Raw genomic sequence first — 20,700 nt, 5'->3', positions numbered from 1 at the left:
AATGTATGTCCGAAGTATATGTAATTTAGTAAAGTGGTTTTCTTTAAACATTTTTCCTTGAAGTAAAAAGAACCATAATATTAATACATTGACTTTATACAAAAAAATAAAAAATTAAGTAGCCAAATAAAAGTTTATTGGGGATAATTCAATTGACGATAACAAATAGTGGTAAGAGTTATGTTTTGAATTCAAGATATGATTTATCCCAAAAAAGAAAAAAAAAAAGTCCAACACAAGAATATTACTTATACGGCTATTCAACGACACAATATTATAAAAAGATGTTAGAGATGCTAATTTTTTTCAAATCAATTATAGATTAAGAACTTATCAATATTTAATTCAATCTAAAAATTCCATCAATAAGATAAGTCAAATGTTTAATATTCAGTCCAACCGTGTTCAAAAATTGGAGTTCAATCTGACAGCCAACTAATAAAAGCCATTGCTTCTTAAAAGTACAATACCAAGAATCCTCACAATTTTAACATCAAATAAATAAATAAAACCAAACGATACTAGACCACGATACATTGGGTTTGTGTTGCATCGGTAATCCTAAGCGCGATGTGCAATGGTCCATTTGGACTCAGCCATGTGATAAAACCCAGAAATAGGAATTCAATCTGAAAAGCCAAGTGATAAAATTCATTGTTTTTTAAAACAATTATTCAAATTTCTACTTCAATATTAAAAAATAATAATAAATAAAAATAAAAAAACGATACTAGAGAAGGATATATTGGGTTTGTGTTGCATCGGTGTACTTAAGCCCAATGAGCAATGGTCCATTTGAGTTCGGTCTGCTGAGTGCACCCAGTACCCACTAGGGACTGAAAATGGTGTGAAACGACTACGAGAACCTTAATTATTTTTGTTTTATGCTATTTTCTATTTGATTTTTGACCTTTAATTGACATTGACTTCGTTTCGTACCCCTTGCCATCAACAATTATTTAAAGGAAAAAAATAACAATTATTTGATACGAAAGCAGTAACCCTTATCTCTTCAGGTTTTGTTTTTATGTCAATCATACTATGAAAATATCCCCTTTCATAAAGGAAAAACAAATAAATAATAATGAACTCGTTGTATTATTGTTTTGCACTTTATTAACTTTGTAATTATTACCCAAAAAAAAAAAAAAGAATCTATAAACTTTTATAGTGAAATCTTTCTATGCTTGTAATCATGGTCGGTTTTTCAATTTATATTACTTTCAACACTCAAATTATGTAAAAATTTAGTTGATAAAAATAAATTAATAAAATTAAATAAGAAACTTGTGTTTTCCAGTTAAAAAAAAAAAAAAACTATTATATCACTATGGGAAAAATCTAAAGACAATAAATATTCTTTTGGGTTAATAATAATGTACCCTCAAACTATAATATGTTTTTCATTTTATCCTCCAAACTAAATTATAAATTTTGTTATATTACCTGTGAGACGATTATTTTGATATCTCCTGTCAAATTAGTCATATAGGGCTGCACAAAAGTAAAATAAAATATTAAAAAATTGTTTCAAAACAAAGTTACATAATTAATTTTCATCAAATTTATTTATCAATTTATATTGGATTAAAGCAACACAAAAGTAATAAGTTGACAAACAATGTAAGAAAAATATCATAGTAGAGGATAAAAAATGATATAAAACCCATTTTTTTAATTATTAAATATAAAAATAATATTCTTTTTAGTTTGAATCTAAAGATAATATTAAAACGCATATTTAGTTATATACTTAAAACTTATAAGTATTAAGCATATTGTTAATTTCAAAAACTAATAATTTTCATAGATTTTGTTTTACAGCTTTATTGGTAGAAAAAAACTATTTAATAAGAGAGATTAAAATGTAAGAAAAATAAAAAAAATACCGATAATTTATAATTATATGACCAATACACTTGATGTAAACTTATCGAGGAGGATGAGTGAAAAAGATTTGACATGTAGCTTGAATAAGCTAGAATCGCGGCAATTATGCCGCGTGTGACATTTTGACTGAGTTTGGGAGTTTCCGAGTCAAAATCCCAACTCGGCATGGCCGTACAAGTGCAGCATCTCACAGCCGACAACCTTCCACCTGTAAAATATATATCAAAATCATCTTCCTTAATTTATGACATGATGAATCATCCTTTTACACTTGGCACATTCTCTCTCATATTTATTAATACAATATAATATTTTTTTTAAAAAAATTGAGATATTTTATGAAATTAAATATACTTTTTTAAAAAAATTAAATACAAATATTTAGTTTATGAATCCCTAATAATAAAAAGATCTCTCTCTTAACTCTAAAATGTAAAATCTAAAGAAAGAGTGGAATGATTGCATGTCTGCCACGGGACGTGACAATGAAGATCCGGGGGTGTCAAATCTGAACCGTCAATTCCGGCAAATGGTGGCCCAGTCAAAATGATGGATTCACGTATGACGGTCCACTGATAACCGTTGGATGAGGAGGGTTGGGAATGGAACAGTAATCTACCTGCCGAGCACTCTACTGTAACATGGTCCTGCTCTGCTTTTTCTCTGTTACCAAAAAGAAAAAACCACACCCTCTTCTGCAAGGACTGCTATCCCACGCTCCCAAGCAGCCCCCTTCACTGTCCCATGACTCCCCATCCACCTGTGATCCAACGCCAAATGTCCTCTGCCTCATGGTTTTACCTTACCAGCCTATTTTACCTTGAACATTCCAATTTTATCAACCCTTTTAGAAATATTTTTAATTTTTAAAAGTATTTTTTTAAAATTATTAAATGTTTACTGAAACAGTTTTTATGCTTTGAAAACTATTTTTAGCTTTTTAATTTTCTACAAACTGTATATCAAATAGAATCTTATATATATATATATATAATCGTTGTATACATCTTGCAAACCTGTACCTTTTCCTCGTCTCACACCTTGCTCCATGTCAAAAGATAAATTTGATCAGGCTGGTTATGGAGGACTAGTTAGTTATATGAATATTTAGGTATAATATCATCTTATCTAATTTTAAATTTGTCTCAAATACATTTTAATCATTATGTTTTGGAAAATATTAATAATCTTTTTTCAAGTTTCAACAAATAATCATTTTACTGTCCTATTGTTTCATACATACCATTGGATTTATTCACACCCCTTATAAATATCACGCTACAATTTTCAAAATTTAATCGATTGAACTATAATTAGGGTAAACCTAGTAAGACAAGATAAAATATACCCTACAAATTTATGTTTATATATGTATATTATTAATTTTTTTATCTTAGCAGTAGAAGAATAGGCTAAGATGCTCCTTGATATTTGAAGTTGTAAATTCAGACCCTGAGTTATTGCTAGTCATGTTTTTTTCGTATCCAATTTGTGTGTTAACTCTGTTGTGCATTTATCACTATCTATCTGTATCTATAATAATCATAGTTAGGGTATTAACATGGGAAAACTTTACCATGGATTTATGAAAAAGGACATATGTCATATCAATTGCAGGCATTTATTTTTTTAATCAATTGTTAAAATCTTTGAAAAATACTATTAGACATAGTCATCAACCATCATCAATGGAATTTATACATTTTATAACAATTTAAATAGTTATAAGTAAAAGTTTTACTTTTAAAATTATAAAAATAATAAAATTAAATATTTTAATTAAAATTTATCATATAAATTAATCACTAATAAATATATGTTTTACACACATTTTACAATTGCTTCCTTCCTATTTAGGTTTTAATTTTAAAAGATAAAAAAATATTACAATGACCTGTTATCATTTGGATAATATCGATGCACATATAGAAACCACATAGGAATCTCTTTTTATAAGTCGCTCATGAAATCTACCTTATCAAATTCCAATATAAATATAAAACTGTAAATTATTGTATAGAGCAGGTTCTACATTATGTCAAAAGAAATTTTTTGTGATAGAAGCTTTAAATCTATAACATAATATTTTTTTTTAAAGATTAATATCGCAAAAATAATAAGTTATCTTCTAAGTTTTATCCATGTTTCAATTTACCTCATAAACAATTTTCCTCTTAACGATACCAAAAATTTGTTACCAATTTACCATTATTGATAAAAGTATCATTCCTGCTTGTTTATGGATGAAAAGAAAAGTATAAATTGAATAGTAATAAAACACTTCTCTAATCTAGTACCTATTTCATTCTTTTGTTTATATGTTTAAAGAACCTCTTAGTTTGTATTGAGAGCTACAAGCAAGTCTATTATTGAATATATGGGTGAACATATGTTGGATGTCAAATTGGTCTTTTACGAGGACTTTTAAAGTTTGATTTACTTTGAAGATGTTAATTTGATTAAAGAGCATAGCTCAATGAATGCAATTTTAGACCTTAAAAGTGGTTGCATTTTGCATCCTCCTATATTAGGGCCATACAATGATTAATTAAAAATGAAACAAAGAAGAAAAGCAAAAAATAAAAGAAAATAGATCATTTAACAACGTAACTGTGTTGATTAAACTGGTAAAATTTCACATACTTTATTAATATGATATAAATCTGCATGAATAATTCAATATTCATGTTTGACTAATAAATATTGGATTGATAACAGATCAACATATTAACACCTGTTATAATAACAAATCATAATGAGTGAAATCCACAAATGATCCATTTTACCCTTTAAGAGGGACATTTTAATAGTTGTACTATAAGTGAAAAGTAAACCTAGTTTTATGATTATAATTGTAGCGATTTTAAATAATTTATATTTTCAATTTTCCTTTTCCTAAAAAGAAAAAGATGTTTCTAATTTCTCTATTTTTGGTTTATAATATAATATTGTTAAGACAACTAAAAATGAAAAATATATGTAGTTTTTGCTAAAATATATATTTATATATTTTGATGGTTAATGTTATTTTTTTCTCTTTTCTTCTTTTAATGCAAAATATTTTATAGAATATTATATAAAATATAATGGTCCGATGAGTCAAACATATAAAGTGATGGTGGCTAATTTGTATCCATTTAATATGTAAATAAGTTAATGTAATGAATGATCTATCAAGTTAACAAATAAATTTGAATATAAATATTTTCACCTTTTAATCAAGCACATCTTGTTTGAACTAGTGAATTTTAATACAAATACGACACTAGTTCGTTTATACACCACCTGTTGCTGCCAGGTCGAGTCTGTTGATTATGACTTCTCTTGTGTCCTATCTTAACAAACAAACTAAAAATACGAAAGGAGAAATGTGAAACAGAATTAATCCATATGCATCATGAAATCTGTCACGATACCAGTAGGTAAATCTCTCAATGTGCATGCAACTTATGAAAGCCCTTATTCGTGTTGCTCGATCATTTAATGCATGAAGATACAAGATGGCACGTGTGAGCAAGGTTATGATCAATGCATGAATATCTTTATCTTAACTATCTATGTAACCAATCACTAATTTTTTTTCTGTCTCAGTCTATTTGGAAGTTTGAAACAAGAATTCCTCGATGATTTCAACAAGAAAGGAATTTTTGTGATAATTCACTAATTATATATATATATATATATATATATATATATATATATTTGTTTTTCTCCCCTTATATGTTACAATTTACAACATAAAAGAAAAAAAAAAAAAAAAAGAAAAAAAGAATAGAGAGAACATTTTTTGAAAATCAATAGGAAAAGTGGAAATTAGCATCTAAGAATTGAAGCGACTGAGAATGTTGTGAGGAAAACGCGTGGGATTTGTACCTTATCAAACTCCTTTTTTTTTTTTTTTGGGTAACTTGGTTTAAACAAACAAAAACTAAAAAGCCAATGCAGACAGGGAGACTTTATAGGAGGTATCACAATTATTCCCCATCCCCCACTCCCATCAATTTTTCACTTTTCCAATTACCAACAAACATGTTTTGACTTCTACCAATCAAACGGTCCTCAAATCATCCAAATAATATCAAGGTCGCATTTTCACACCGCAAGTCTCGGTCTCAATTAACTTCCCTTTTTGCAATTCTCACAAGCAAAAACCAAAACGGCAAATACCCCACCTCAATACTCCCATCGGTCACTTTTATTTATACTCTCTTTCTCCTTTTTCTTCTTTTTTTTATTTTTTGATTTTTTCCTCCATAATCTGCCTCTTTCAACCCCACGATAATTTTGGTTAATTTTGGAAAACAAAATGAAAGTTGTTTTCCAATTTTCTCTGGCAAAATTCCAAATAGCCGACGTCGTTTTTATGCGCATGTGGATTTGATTTGAGACAAACGGGAAACAGCATCCCCTCGGGAACATCTATAAATCTAAAATTTAGGTCCCCCCGCACAGCAAAATGGCTGACTCATCATCCCCTCTCTGTTTCTCTCAACAAAAATTTTACTCACCCCAAAAAGCAACCTTTTTTTTTTTTAATAAAAAAATTGGAAATAAAAATTTAATTTTGAATTAAAAAATTTTAGCTTAATCTAATTTATAATTACTACAACGGTAAACAGACTTAATATAATAATACTTAATCCCAAGTCTTTTTTTTTCTTTATATCAGATACTCCTCTGTTTTGGTGCTACTATCACACACTCCCACTCTCTCCGCTCTCTAAAACCCATGGCTGCTTTACTCTCTGCTTCCCTATCCTTTTTCTTCTTGTTCTTCTTCTGCAATTTCGTACCCCAAACGCTGTCGTTGTCCTCCGATCAGAACCTCAAGACCTTCATTTTTCGGGTCGACAGCCACTCTAAACCCTCTGTTTTCCCCACCCACTACCACTGGTACACTACCGAGTTCGCCGACCCACCTCAAATCCTACATGTATACGACACCGTTTTCCATGGATTCTCAGCCACTCTCAACCCTGACCAAGTTGCCGCCATCACTAAGCATCCTTCCGTCCTGGCCGTATTCGAGGATCAACGCCGTCAGCTCCATACTACTCGCTCGCCGCAGTTTCTCGGTCTCAGAAACCAGAGAGGTCTCTGGTCCGACTCCGATTACGGCTCCGATGTTATCGTCGGAGTTTTTGATACCGGAATTTCGCCCGAGAGGAGGAGCTTCTCGGATTTGAATCTTGGTCCCGTGCCGGCTCGTTGGAAAGGAGTCTGCGAGACCGGTGTAAAATTCACAGCCAAGAACTGTAACAGGAAGATAGTCGGAGCCCGATTTTTCGCCAGAGGACACGAAGCGGCGGCGGCGGCGGTTAATTCCATCGGCGGCCCGATATCCGGAATCAACGAGACGGTGGAGTTCCGGTCACCGAGAGATGCCGACGGACATGGGACCCACACGGCATCGACTGCCGCTGGAAGGTACGCTTTCAAGGCGAGTATGGAGGGTTATGCTTCGGGAATCGCAAAGGGTGTGGCTCCGAAAGCGCGATTGGCCATCTACAAGGTCTGCTGGAAGAATTCCGGTTGCTTCGATTCCGATATATTGGCAGCATTCGATGCCGCCGTTCATGACGGCGTCGATGTCATATCCATATCCATCGGAGGTGGTGACGGAATCTCATCGCCGTATTATCTCGACCCTATTGCAATCGGAGCTTACGGTGCTAATTCTAGAGGAGTATTTGTTTCATCTTCCGCTGGAAATGATGGACCCACTGGAATGTCAGTGACCAACTTAGCTCCGTGGCTGACCACAGTCGGAGCTGGCACGATAGACAGGAATTTCCCCGCGGTGGTGATTCTCGGCGACGGTCGCAAGCTCACAGGAGTCTCTCTCTACGCCGGAGCTCCATTAAAGGGGAAAATGTACCCGCTGGTTTATCCGGGGAAATCGGGATTGCTCTCTGCTTCACTGTGCATGGAAAATTCGCTGGATCCCAAACTCGTGAGGGGCAAAATCGTGATTTGCGATAGGGGAAGCAGTCCGAGAGTTGCGAAAGGCTTGGTGGTGAAAAAAGCAGGCGGTGTGGGTATGATTCTCGCTAATGGAGCTTCCAACGGCGAGGGGTTAGTCGGCGATGCTCATATCATCGCCGCTTGCGCAATTGGTTCTGATGAAGGCGATGCCCTTAAAGCTTACCTATCTTCCACTTCGAGTCCAACGGCTACCATTGATTTCCAAGGCACGGTGATCGGAATCAAACCGGCTCCGGTGGTGGCTTCGTTCTCTGGCCGAGGACCAAACGGGTTGAACCCGGAGATTCTCAAACCCGATTTGATCGCGCCGGGGGTTAATATTCTCGCAGCTTGGACCGACGCCGTTGGCCCAACTGGTTTGGATTCTGATTTGAGGAAGACGGAGTTCAACATTTTGTCTGGAACTTCCATGGCGTGCCCACATGTGAGCGGTGCGGCGGCTCTACTGAAATCTGCTCACCCAGATTGGAGCCCAGCAGCGATAAGATCTGCCATGATGACCACCGCTAGCACGGTCAACAACCAAAACCAGATGATGACGGAGGAGTCCACCGGCAAACCTGCAACGCCGTATGATTTCGGAGCCGGACATGTCAATCTGGACCTTGCAATGGATCCGGGTCTGGTCTACGACATCACGAATGACGATTACGTAAACTTCCTCTGCTCCATCGGATACGGACCCAAAGTGATCCAGGTGATTACTCGATCACCGGTGCATTGCCCGGCGAAAAGGCCGTTGCCGGAGAATCTCAATTACCCATCTATTGGCGCTTTGTTCTCGAGCGCTGCGGTGGGTAAATCGAGCAAGACGTTCATTAGGACGGTGACGAATGTGGGCGAGACGAATGCGGTGTATCGGGTCGGAGTTCAGGCTCCGAAAGGTGTAACGGTGACGGTGAAGCCGTCGAAATTGGTGTTCTCTCCCGCCGTTAAGAAACGGAGTTTCTTCGCGACGGTAACGGCGGATAGTCGGAATCTGGCGCTGGGAGATACAGGGGCGGTGTTCGGGTCGTTTTCTTGGACGGATGGAAAGCATGTGGTTCGGAGCCCCATTGTGGTTACCCAAATTGACCCATTGTAAACTCGCGAAATAGAATAACGATCATGTGGTTTTGATCGATCAGGGTAGGTTAGAAGCCGCTACGAGTAATAGAGGTTTTTAACTTTTTTTTTTTTGTTTTTTGTTTTTTTTTGTTTAAATGAGTGTTACGCCTTTGTTCCATGGTTTGGATTATGCAGCCTATGTCTGAAAAAAACAATGGACTACCAAAAGGACTGCTTCCAAAATCCTTTTTTTTTTTTTTGGTTTGGAGTTCTCTGTGATAATTTATTTTCTTTTTTTTTTTTTTTTGGGAGGGCTTAATTTTCTTTTTTCCTTTTTAAATGTATTAAAAGGTGTATTATAGACTTTTCAGACGTCTATATATATACTCAATGTTATAAATTTTCATATCTTTATCCTAAAAAAAAAAAAAAAAAAAAAAAATCCATGCGATAGCAAATAATAGAGAGTGCTTGTTTTATTTTTGCTAGAAATGTGAAAAGAAGGGGAAGAGTGCTTTTAGAAGCAGGGTGTTGATGTTGGTCTTCAAGCACTTTGGACCAACATTGATGGTGTTTAAAGCAATAAATTGGGTTTTTTGACCAAATGCTAGTAGCAGCTAGGCATTTCAGATATAATTTGACTTTCATGCTTTGGTTCTTTTGCCTGAGTGTTCTTTTGGTGGGACAATCTGAAATGGCCTTGAAGTTTTGGCTGATAAAATTTTGATTGTTTGGAGAGGCAGAAATCTTTGAAAAACTTACCGAACCCAATTTTCTTTGACCGTTAGGTTTTGCAGGAACAATAATAGCATTGTCCTTATATACGGAATTTCATCAATAATTTGTTGCAGGTCAAAAAATTATATTATACAGTATAGGATCCTCCATTTTTTTCTAGGAAAAAGTGGCCGCAAGACCTGGGCTTCACTTGAAGAGAATGTCCATCCTATATAACTTCCAATATTTTTCTATTTTCATTTTTCTTTTTTGGGTTATTTTTCATGTTTTATTAATTATTATTATTATTACCTTTTTGTTAATAAAAAAAATCATTTTCTTTTCTTTTTTATCTGGTCTTGTATTTCTCTGGTCCAAAACAGTCAAATGGAATTCAATTTAATTCATTATGACGCAGTGAGACATTTAAACAAATTTATATTCCAAACATAAATATTCATCAATCATAGGAATCTAAAACATGATCTTGCCTGTTTAAGCTGCAAATACTTTATAATGCAAGATATATATATATATATATATATATATATATATATATATATATATATATGTATATATAAATTTAGTAGTGGGAAATAGTAGTTGTAGGCATAAATGAACAGAAACAAAAAGACAAAGTAGCTTATTTTATTTTATTTTTTGGATCCTATAAAGTCCTATCCTATGTTGATAATGGTGGTATTATAAAGATATTCATGATATAGATTTTTAATATTCCTAATCCTACCTACTCATTAATATAATTACAAAGATATTATAGGGGAATGGAAAGGAACCTCTAGCTTTGTCTGTCTTTGTTTTTTCAATTAAATGTATGTGAAAGAAGCACTAGCCGTTGCACTTCTTTCTCTTGTCTCGTTCATAGTGCTAGCTCGATCCTTATAACTTCAATCTTTTAAATTTTAATTTATTTTGTTGTTCTTAATCTTTTAGATTTATTTTCTATTGTCATTCTCACCTTTTTACCATTAATAAACTTGAGAACGAGTTCCACACTTGTTCAACAATTATAGAACCAAAAAAAAGAAAAAAAAAAGTTGCATTTGATAAATATTATCTTTTGGAAAAAAAAGAAAAAAGAAAAAGAAAAAGCAAGCATGGTTTTATCTTTCTTTTTTTATTTTTATTTTTATTTTATCGCTTTTAAACTTTCCAAATATACTTTAATTTTTATAAAGTGCTAGTTTTACTATTTTTTTAGTCTTTAAGTTTGATTGAGATAGTAGGGACCTCCTAATAAAAAATAATCCTTTACTTTTATACGTAATTTCTGTGATCTTATAGTTTCCTTCCAAAATAATAATAATAATAATAATAATCCTCAAAAATTTCTGTGGTCTTTATTAATTAGCTTCTCATATGTCACAAAAGAAAGAGGACCCAACTACTAAAATTAGTTGTGGTTGCTTGATTCAATCGAGCACATATGCAAAAGAGAGGGACAGAGATTTTCTTGGTGAAGAAAAGCTGAAAGAAATTTGATAAGCAATATTAATAAATAGTACATCATGCAAATTAAGCTATGTGTACCCAGTATTCATCCATTATTTCTAGAGTAAAATACCTCAATCCTTTATTTGTTGTCTATGGGTTGTCCAGGAAATATTCACCCAAAAAAAAAAAAAAAAGGAAGAAAACCGATGGGAATCACGTTGCTTTAATTTTTTATTGAGAGGTTTTGTTTTAGATGCTGTACGATAGAGACATTGCTCTGTTGGTTTTGCTGTAAAGCGAGTAGAGGCCATGTCAAGAATTGGTTTTCAAGCCTCTCACTTCAGCTTTTACTAACCCTTATTCCGTTGTAAGTTTTATTATTATTTTATTATAAATTATAATAATAATATCCTTTTTTTTATTATTGACATTATTTTTTTATTTTTTGTGGAACCCATTTTTATGGAGAGCAATTAATACTATCCAACTTGATGAAATATATAGTTAAGCTGGACAATTCTATTTGGTTGCTAGCTTAGATGATTTTTTTGGACTTCTCATGGCTAAAAATTTAAATACACAGGTTGTTAATGTTAATACGTGTAACAAATAATGTTAAAAATTTACAACGTAAACCATTTTTTTTACGTTGTAAATTTGATTAAAAAAAAAAAAGGGGGTTTACGTTGTAAGTTATTATTGAACGTTATACATGAATTTGTAAAAATATTCACCGTTCCAAATGAACAGATTTCTTATTTCATGAAAAAGCTTATATTTATTTTTCGCTCCAAGAATAACCAATTCTGTGGACTATATATGTAATTTTTTGAAGTTGGAACTTATTAATCCACTCCTGCCAGGATAAACTGTTCAAACCGTTGTAGGAAGGACAAAAAAATAAAAAAACAGTCCACATCACTCCGACAAGAAGTCCAAGAAATAATAAATACTTTGAAAAGTTAATGAGGTTGAATTTAGGTATGGGACCCACAAAATGTTGTCTTGTAACAAATCTCACCTACTAAAAGTAAATCTCTGAATCTTTTGCTTTTAAGATGAAAGGTTATTTAATTTGATACCAAGCTTTTATAATTTTAAGAATTTAGCTTCTAAATTAGTTGGTGTTGTTTTAGGGACCATATAGTATGTCCTACCCACTGAACAAAAAAATTCTGGATGTTTTTATGTGAGCCAGTGTGTACTTGTAAGGTAGACCATCTTTTTTGTTTTGGGGTTATGGACTGAGTTTTTTAGCCAAGTTGAAAAGGAATAGGATAATTTTTTGGTTATGGATTTAATTGAGATGGCCGTTAACACTTCACTTAGATAAAAGGAAATTAGGTTAAATTGTTTAAAAAATTTAAGATATGAAATTGTGAGTTTTAAAACAGAGGATTAAAAACATGATTCATAAGCAATGAAAAGATAAAAAACAAGCTGAGAAATAGGAAATTGCCAAATAGATAAGGCCATTTCCTGGAAGCTGATGGTTTTGGAAGATGTACTTATACCACTCTAATCAGCTTTGATTAACATTCAAGGAATCAAGTAGAAGAAAGTTGTTTTCTATGTATATTAACACTCACTTTAATTCATTATCTCTACCTGTTCCGTCAGTAATTTCAATTAATGTCACCTTGTCCAGTTGTCCTTTAGGGAAGAGTTTGGATATGAGAAATATCATATTCCCATTTAACAGATTTGAACTAAAATCCTCCACGGTGGTATTAGATATTGATGAGACTGCATTTCGAATAAATATTAGTTGCATTGTTTACAGGAAAAAAGAAAAAAAAATTAGGAACTTTCATGCAAGGAAATTGTAAAATTGTCCATTTTATACTTTTTTATTTTTTTATTTTTTTTCCTTTGTTGAATAGCCATCCAAGCATTGAAAAAGACCTTTTCATTGAAAGGGAAAAGCCCAATAAGTAGCAAAATGGGTGGGCTGGAAAGAGAATTGTTCGGAGAGGCCTTGTCCTACGCAGCCCATAAAAAAAATTTCATCAGGTCCAAAATCTGTTGGCTAATCCAGGAAATTAGCACCTGGGGAAAAAGTTGAACCTTAACACAGCTAAAAGCCATGGAACAGCATATGCACTACTTCACTTGCATTTTGATATACATTCAATTAATTTTAAACAAAGAATTTGATCAGATTACCATAAAATCCTGCAAAATAACATGGACAAATTAGCAAACTAGTAACAAGTCAATTCCTTGTGAACTAGAGCAGAACAAATATAGATTTGGTTTCCATCTACGTTACACTTCTATACCAAACTGGGAATATAAAAATTGGCCATCACTAAACCAATAACCAATGTTTTATGTCCTTGAGAATATAAAAAACAAGGGTCAAAATCATAAATTCAATTGTCACCATCTTTTCCAAAGCCAAGCTATATTGCCCACATGAATTCTTTCAAGTATTCTTCACAATCAATGGGACAATGATGGTAACCATGACAACATATTCCTCCTTTGCATGTCTTCTCGTGAACAAATACAACTTTGGATCCAAGCGTTGCTACGGCCTCTACGAGAAGAGCAACGAATATTAGAAAGAAAGAGATTGTTGCAGAGAGAATCCAAAGGGTGAGGTTAGAGTACCCTTGGAATGGAGAGAAAAAACCACCAACTTCTAAGAACTTGATGATCCAGAAGCTAGAAGACCAGATGTAATTCCAGTTGGATGCCAGATTATCTGATATCCTCATGACTTCGGCGTTACAAAAGAAGCTCAGAAAGAGGAATGACTCCTTTCTTGGCTGAGATAGACAGAATAAAAAATGAGAGATCAATTTGGAAAATAAATAAATAAATAAAACTCAGTTTTTGGAAGAATGTAGATCTAGGGAGGGTGAGAAGCTGATGTAGATAGGAAAGAACAAGCTCACTGGATGACAACTTGTTAATGAATTCAGAATTTAAAGGTGGAGAGGAGGTTCTGTCTTGGCAATAAATATTAAGTCACATTTAAAGCAAGATATACCTAAGTTTGGTGGGTGCTGTCCAATCCATTACCATGCAAGGTCCCCCGCCATCTCTGAAAAGATATAAATCCTTTCTTCTGATTCATCGAAAATGGAGGAGAACAGATCTAGCAACTTGAATATAGTCCAATCAGATTGCCGCAGCTTGCCCCACTAGGTTGCACTTAAAGTTCTTCTCATAAACAAGATCCATCCAACAGTGAGTATCACAAGTGATATCAACTGGTAGATTGAATATTAAGATATTTTCTGGCTCTAAGTCTGAGTCATCAGTACATCAACATGCCAATCTCCAATCAATGTGGTATGGTCTACAAACCGAATCAAGCGGTAGGCCCTCGACCCCCCTGCCTTTGCCCTTGTACTTGCCATTACTCCCATTTTGCTAAAGTTGAGAAAGAGAGAGCAAGGAACTTCTTTCACTTTGTAACATTCACAGAAACAAAAACAACAAAGAATCAGCTTTTGGTTGGTTAAAGATCTGAAATTTAATTAACTCTCATTTAAATATCAGATGACCATTAATTGGATTAGAAATCAGTTCTCCTATATCCTCCAAAATCAGCTTAACCAAAGCAATATACCTCAAAGCAGGACCAAGTTTACTGAGATTGATTATTGTTTACAACCATCGATCGGCAAGACCTTGATTCCCATTTTTCATTGCTCATCTTCATGTAGTCGGTAACTGAAGAACTAGAATGTATTGCATTGGAAATAAACAAGAAAAATGATTTATTGGATAACCATTTTGCAAAATCCACTGTCTATAAGTATCTTTTTACTACGTTTAGGATGGTGTTCATTTTAATCTCAAGAATTTGTCTACTCTTTCTACCCACTTGACCTGATTCATTGTTATCTCTGCTTCAACTTAAACTGCAGGACATATCTTTTAGGGCAAGTGTACCAGATGAAATTGTAATCTGCTCAGCCAATATCATAATGGCAGCTCCATCAAGAACACTATCAATCATGTTGAGATCAAACTCAAGTATCAAATCTACATTATAAAGTGCTGAACCTTCCTTTAACTGGCACTTTCAAATAACCATCTGGACTTCTTTTTTGATGTTCTAGAATGATGGTTACAAGATTAACCCGTTGACCTTATAGTTCCTTTATTCAGCCGAGGAACCATTGGAAGTAAAAAATTGTTATTCGTCTTGCTGCGGGATTGGAAATGCTGGAATGAACAGGAACTTTTGGCAAATCCATCCGCTTATCACTTATTCTCTGATTCAAGTCTAAGCCCAACATGCCTTTGCCAGAGCTCATTGGCCAATTCTCTAGTAATTTCAACACCTTGGTTAAGTTTTTAGTCTGAACTTATCAATTCTCAACCAAAGTCATAAGGGATCCCATTGAAAAAGCTAATTCCTGGATCTTTTACCAATCCACTCAACCTCAGATTCCATCTTAATGATTCAGCATCCTCAAACCTTCCACTTGATGCATATATATTTGAGAGAAGCACAACTTGACCAGATTTTTGTGGATCCTCCTCAAACACCTTTCTTGCAGCAAGTTCTGCAAGGGCCACATTATGATGAAGCTGACATCCACTAAGCAATGCTCTCCAAACATTTGGACCTGTGCCTTCTAATAATTTGTTAGCAAACTCACTAGCCTCTTGCAAGCAGCCAGCTCGTGCAAGCAAATCAGCCACACATCCATAGTGCTCTTGGCTCAGCCTTATTTTATTCTCTTCCACTAGACAACTTAACAGCATCAAACCATCATCTACCAAACCTGAGTGACTACAAGCATTTAAAACGCATAAGTAGGTTGTGCCATCAGGATCTTCCTCGCTACTTCTCATCTCATGGTAAAGAGCAAGAGCAGCTTCTCCACGACCATTTATTCCACAGCCATATAAAATGATATTCCAAGATACAATGTCACGAAGGTAAGCCATCTCCTTAAAGACATAGTAGGCAAGCTCTATATTCCCACACTTCGAGTATGCTGATATGAGAGTATTCTGGACAGACCTGTATTGAGAGAAACCAGCTTGAAAAGCATAGCTGTGGAGCTGCAGGCAAAGCTCTAGAGCAGCAAGTTCCCCTGAAGTAATTAAGCCACTCACCAACATTATTGAATCAAGACAGAAGTTTTCTTCCAGTCTCACTTTAATCCATAGATCCAAACCCTTTCCTGGGCATCCGTTTTGCAGATATGCAGAAATAATTGCGGACCATGAAATTGAACTCTTCACCGGTGTTTGATAAAAAACATTTCTTGAAGACCCCAAGTCACCACACTTGCAGTACATTGAAATAAGAGAATTTGTGAAAGCAACTTCTGATCCAAATCCACCAATTACAGCTTGTGCGTGGATTTGTTTTCCTTTCTTCAAATCTCCCAGAATCCCACATGCAGAACACAGACACATAATGACTACTACATCGTATTTGATTCCACTTTCTCTCATTTTACCAAAGAGCTGAAAAGCATCAGAAGCATAATCAAGGCGAACATACAAACCGATCAAAGTAGTCCAGCTGATAATATCTTTGCATCCCATCATGTCAAAAGTTTTTTTAGTGGCACTTAAGTCCTTCAAACTTGAATACATATCAAGAATTGAATTATTCACAGATATGTCTGAAAGACCAAACTTTACAACTAAACCATGGATGGATTCACAAAGTGTTCTCAACCCCAAAGCAACAAGACCCTGAATTAGAGTCAATATTGTTGCAACATTAGGTACCATACCAGACTTCCTAAATCGATTAAACAATGAGACTGCCTCTTCAAAGAGCTCATTATATACAAAGCCAGCAATAATCGCGTTGCATGAAACTAAACTTGGGTTATCCAATCTCTGGAACAATTTATAAGAACAAAAAATATTTCCATACTTCGCATATGCATCTAATAATGCAGTGCTCACAATCAAATCAGACTCCAACCCACTCTTAACAATTAGTCCATGAACTGATTGTGGTACTACAACACTAACAAGAAGACCAACTATGGTGAAAGAATTAGGAAGCAAGCCCCATTTTTGCATTTGGGAAAACGATTTCATTGACTTCTAGTGAAACCCATTTTTGGCATACCCATGAATCATGATAGAATAAGTAACAACGTTCTTCTGGGGAATTTCTTCGAACAACTTCTCAGCATCTTCAACCCTTCCGGATTTAAAGTAATTGCTCAATATTTTGGAAGAGTCATACAAGTTAATGCATAAAGGAGGACAGTTTGATGAAACAGAGAAGTTTTTGAGACCCACAAGACCAAATGGGCCACGCTTAATCTTCTGTGAAAACATAGAAATTGCAGGATGACGAACTTCTCAGGTAAACAGCACAGGGGCTCCTTATCATGCTTGAGGCACTGGGCTTGATAAACAGGTTCTTCCCCACAGTTTTTTTGCCTTGGGCCCCTTAACGAATAGTTGTTTCAATAACTAACAATTTCATAGGAATCAAATTATAAAAATAACCCATGAATACATCTTTTATTAATTTGTAATTGATTTTTATAATCATTATTCTTAACATTCTGATTTCAAAAATCAATTTAAATTTAAAAGATGTTACCAAAAGGGGAAAAAAAAAAAAATCTATTTGTCGCTATGTCATTTTCATTTTTATTTCTTTTGATAGGCACCATTGTCATAATTCAATGTGGAATTGTTAAAAGAACCAAAAAAAAAAAAAAAAAAAAAAAAAGCAGAAAAGAACTGGAGCACATTTCTGATGATCATTTGTATTTGATTTCGATTTCAGGTCTCTCATCTCCAATATCAGAATCAAATTAATAATACTAATTTTTTGCACCACCATAATTACATTAGTGATAATTCTAATTATCTTCTTTTATTGATTTAATAAGGTTATACTTCTTCAAAAAAAAAATATATATATATATATATACTTATGCCATTATTCTTACAATTTAATTTAATTACATGTTTTATTATCAAACAATTAATTCAATTTTCAGGGTCTGGGGGGAAAAAAAACAAGTGATTCAGGGAAATTATGGATAAAAGATAAGTTATTTTATAACAAAACAGAAAAATAAATAAATAACATTATCATTAGTTATTTTGCTCCATCCAAATTCGATATGACAAAGACATTAATGATGGTCATATTTGTAGTGTACGAATTTTTTTGAAATCAATTATAATAATTTCTATTTTAGAGAGAGGTGTTAACCAAAGGCTTACTAGATTAACCTCACTGTATAGGAGTTTAATTTATATATTAAAAAATATAAAAATATTATTTATCATTATTAATTATTATTGATTGAGGCCGTAGATATAATATTTTAATTGGTTATTAAAAAGTGTATAATACTGTACACCATTTAATTTAATAATATATTAGATTCATTCCCATGCATCGCAAAGTATATATAATCACCATAATAGATGATGGTAAATATAATATATAATAATTAATTATATTTAAAAATTTTATTACTAATAAGTATATTTGAATCTTTTTTTAAATATATACTATAAGAACTATAAATTTGACTTATATATTATATTATTTAATTATGAAATTCAAATTTAAAAATTACCCATATAAATTACCTATATAATTTTTTTCATTTATGGAATTTTTTTATTTAATTTTTTCATATATATAATTTAAATTTAAATTCAAATGTATTTAAATAATATTTTCTATCTGTAGAATTCAAATTCCAATTCAAATGTATTTTTTTGGTTTCTTGCAAATAATTAATTTCCATATATTAAATACTAATAATATAATTTAATATTATTTATTTATTTATTATTATTTATCCTATAAATATATTTTTACCTTATAAGATAAATTATTTATGGAATTCAATTAAAAAATATTTACTATTTAATTTTTTCCATCTATAAAATACAAAATTACAAATTCAAATCCAAATCTAAATGTATTTATATGATTTAAGTCAAACTCAAATGTATTTATATAATATTTTCTATCTATAAAATTAAAATATATTTCTTATTCTTTGTAAATAATTAATTTTTGTATATTAAATCCTTATATTTAATTTTATTAGATAAAGAAATTAATTTAAATGAAATGATATTATCCTCTATATCTCTTCCATTATATGATATATATATATATATATATATATTCTGATTTTAGGGATCTTTCCTCTTATATATATTTTAAAATATTTTTTGTAAAATAATTATTTTCATTAAATTTAATAACTCATTGTTTCTGCTTATAATTATTTATACCATATATGGAACATTTTATCTTGTAAATATTAGTTAAGTCCTGTACAAATATATATATATATATATATATATATATATATATATATTTATGATTAATAAAATTCATGCCTTAAGATATTTTTGAAAAATCTTCAATTTTGTTTTATATTAGATATTAGATAATTTAATATCGAATATTAAATATTAAAATTATAGATAATTATTAATTTTTCAATTTAAATTTAAATTTAATAATTATCATTCCAAATTGAATTTATTCATTTTTTATATTTAAGAACATAACAATGTAATTATAAAAAAAATCAAATAGTAGAATAATTATTTAATAATATTATCATTTTTGTTAATAATATAAAATCCGCATGAGATAGCAATTAAGATTTGAAACTGAATAAGATCATAAAAATCAACTCAGTTATAATTACAAATCAAATTAATGATCATTAGTTTTTTATAATTTTTATTACATTATAAGTATTCAGTTAGACTTTTAAATACGAAATCCATCTTTTATGTAAAATTGATTTTATATTACTCCATATTAATTCAATCTTGTCATGTGTGTACATATATATATATATATATAAGTATATTTTGAGCAATTTTTGAAAAATATTGAAAAAAATGCTTTATCAATTTTAAATTTATGATAAGTAGATCAATTTCATTAATAATTACCATATATTAATCTTATTATTTTAAAATTCTATTTATTGCATATCCATGTATAAATATGTATGTGTATAGAGTTTTTGTGTGAAATATATTTAATAATAAAAATATCTTTTGTTATATATATGTTTTTTTACCTAATCTTTAAAAAATTGAAAAACTAACCAAATAAGGAGAGAAAAAAATTTCTCTTGCCAAGCTTTATTCCATCACCAAAAATAAAATATTCATACCCACATATTATGGAAATTTTCAAAAATTAAGATCAAATTTTTTGTTCCAAGTTTTAAGAAGATTGTATAATTTTTTATTTTTAAAAATATTATTTATATAAATTATTAATGAAAATATTATTTATATAAATCATGTTAAAATCGTTGTACATGTTATTGCAAAGATTTAGAACAAAAGTCATGATAATGCCTATTTATTATGAAAATTTTCAAAAAATTAAGATCAAATTATTCCTTTCAAATTTTATTAAGATTGTGAAATTTTTTAAACAATTATATTTCTGGATTTTAATTATTTATAATGCATTTGAAAGGAAATAAAATGAATATAAAGAAAATATATGATAATGATTTTGAGATTGTAGAATTTTTAAGGTAATTTTATTTTTGAATTTTAATTTTTTAATGATTTTAGAAGGAACAGAATGAACATGAGAATGACACATGGTAAAAATTTTCACTGATTCTTTTACTTTTA

General features: G+C 31.7%; 2 protein-coding genes across 4 annotated transcripts; one reads left to right on the top strand and one right to left on the bottom strand.

Annotated features, from left to right (window-relative positions):
- Positions 1 to 6,547: 6,547 nt before the first annotated feature.
- Positions 6,548 to 9,330, top strand: LOC107404479 (subtilisin-like protease SBT1.6). The gene has a single exon (XM_016011430.4). It carries the CDS (start codon positions 6,620 to 6,622, stop codon positions 8,957 to 8,959), a length of 2,340 nt encoding a protein of 779 aa, XP_015866916.3. The 5' UTR covers positions 6,548 to 6,619; the 3' UTR covers positions 8,960 to 9,330.
- Positions 9,331 to 13,290: 3,960 nt separating this feature from the next.
- LOC107404476 (pentatricopeptide repeat-containing protein DOT4, chloroplastic) lies at positions 13,291 to 17,618 on the bottom strand. Of its 3 annotated transcripts, none has more exons than XM_060820119.1 (3): positions 14,093 to 17,618; positions 13,711 to 13,868; positions 13,291 to 13,636 (listed from the first exon to the last, which is right to left on the bottom strand). In XM_060820119.1, exon 1 carries the CDS (start codon positions 17,128 to 17,130, stop codon positions 15,433 to 15,435), a length of 1,698 nt encoding a protein of 565 aa, XP_060676102.1. In that variant the 5' UTR covers positions 17,131 to 17,618; the 3' UTR covers positions 13,291 to 13,636; positions 13,711 to 13,868; positions 14,093 to 15,432. The 3 variants fall into 3 exon arrangements, with proteins under 3 accessions (XP_060676102.1, XP_024924427.3, XP_024924426.3); XM_025068659.3 differs by having other exon boundaries at positions 13,291 to 13,868; positions 14,093 to 14,515; positions 14,678 to 17,618; XM_025068658.3 differs by having other exon boundaries at positions 13,291 to 13,868.
- Positions 17,619 to 20,700: the final 3,082 nt, after the last annotated feature.

Source organism: Ziziphus jujuba, chromosome 9 (genome assembly GCF_031755915.1).
Source record: "Ziziphus jujuba cultivar Dongzao chromosome 9, ASM3175591v1".
Lineage (NCBI taxonomy): Eukaryota > Viridiplantae > Streptophyta > Magnoliopsida > Rosales > Rhamnaceae > Ziziphus > Ziziphus jujuba.
The sequence above is the reverse complement of the archived record's forward strand: the minus strand, read 5'-3'. Positions and strand labels throughout refer to the sequence as shown.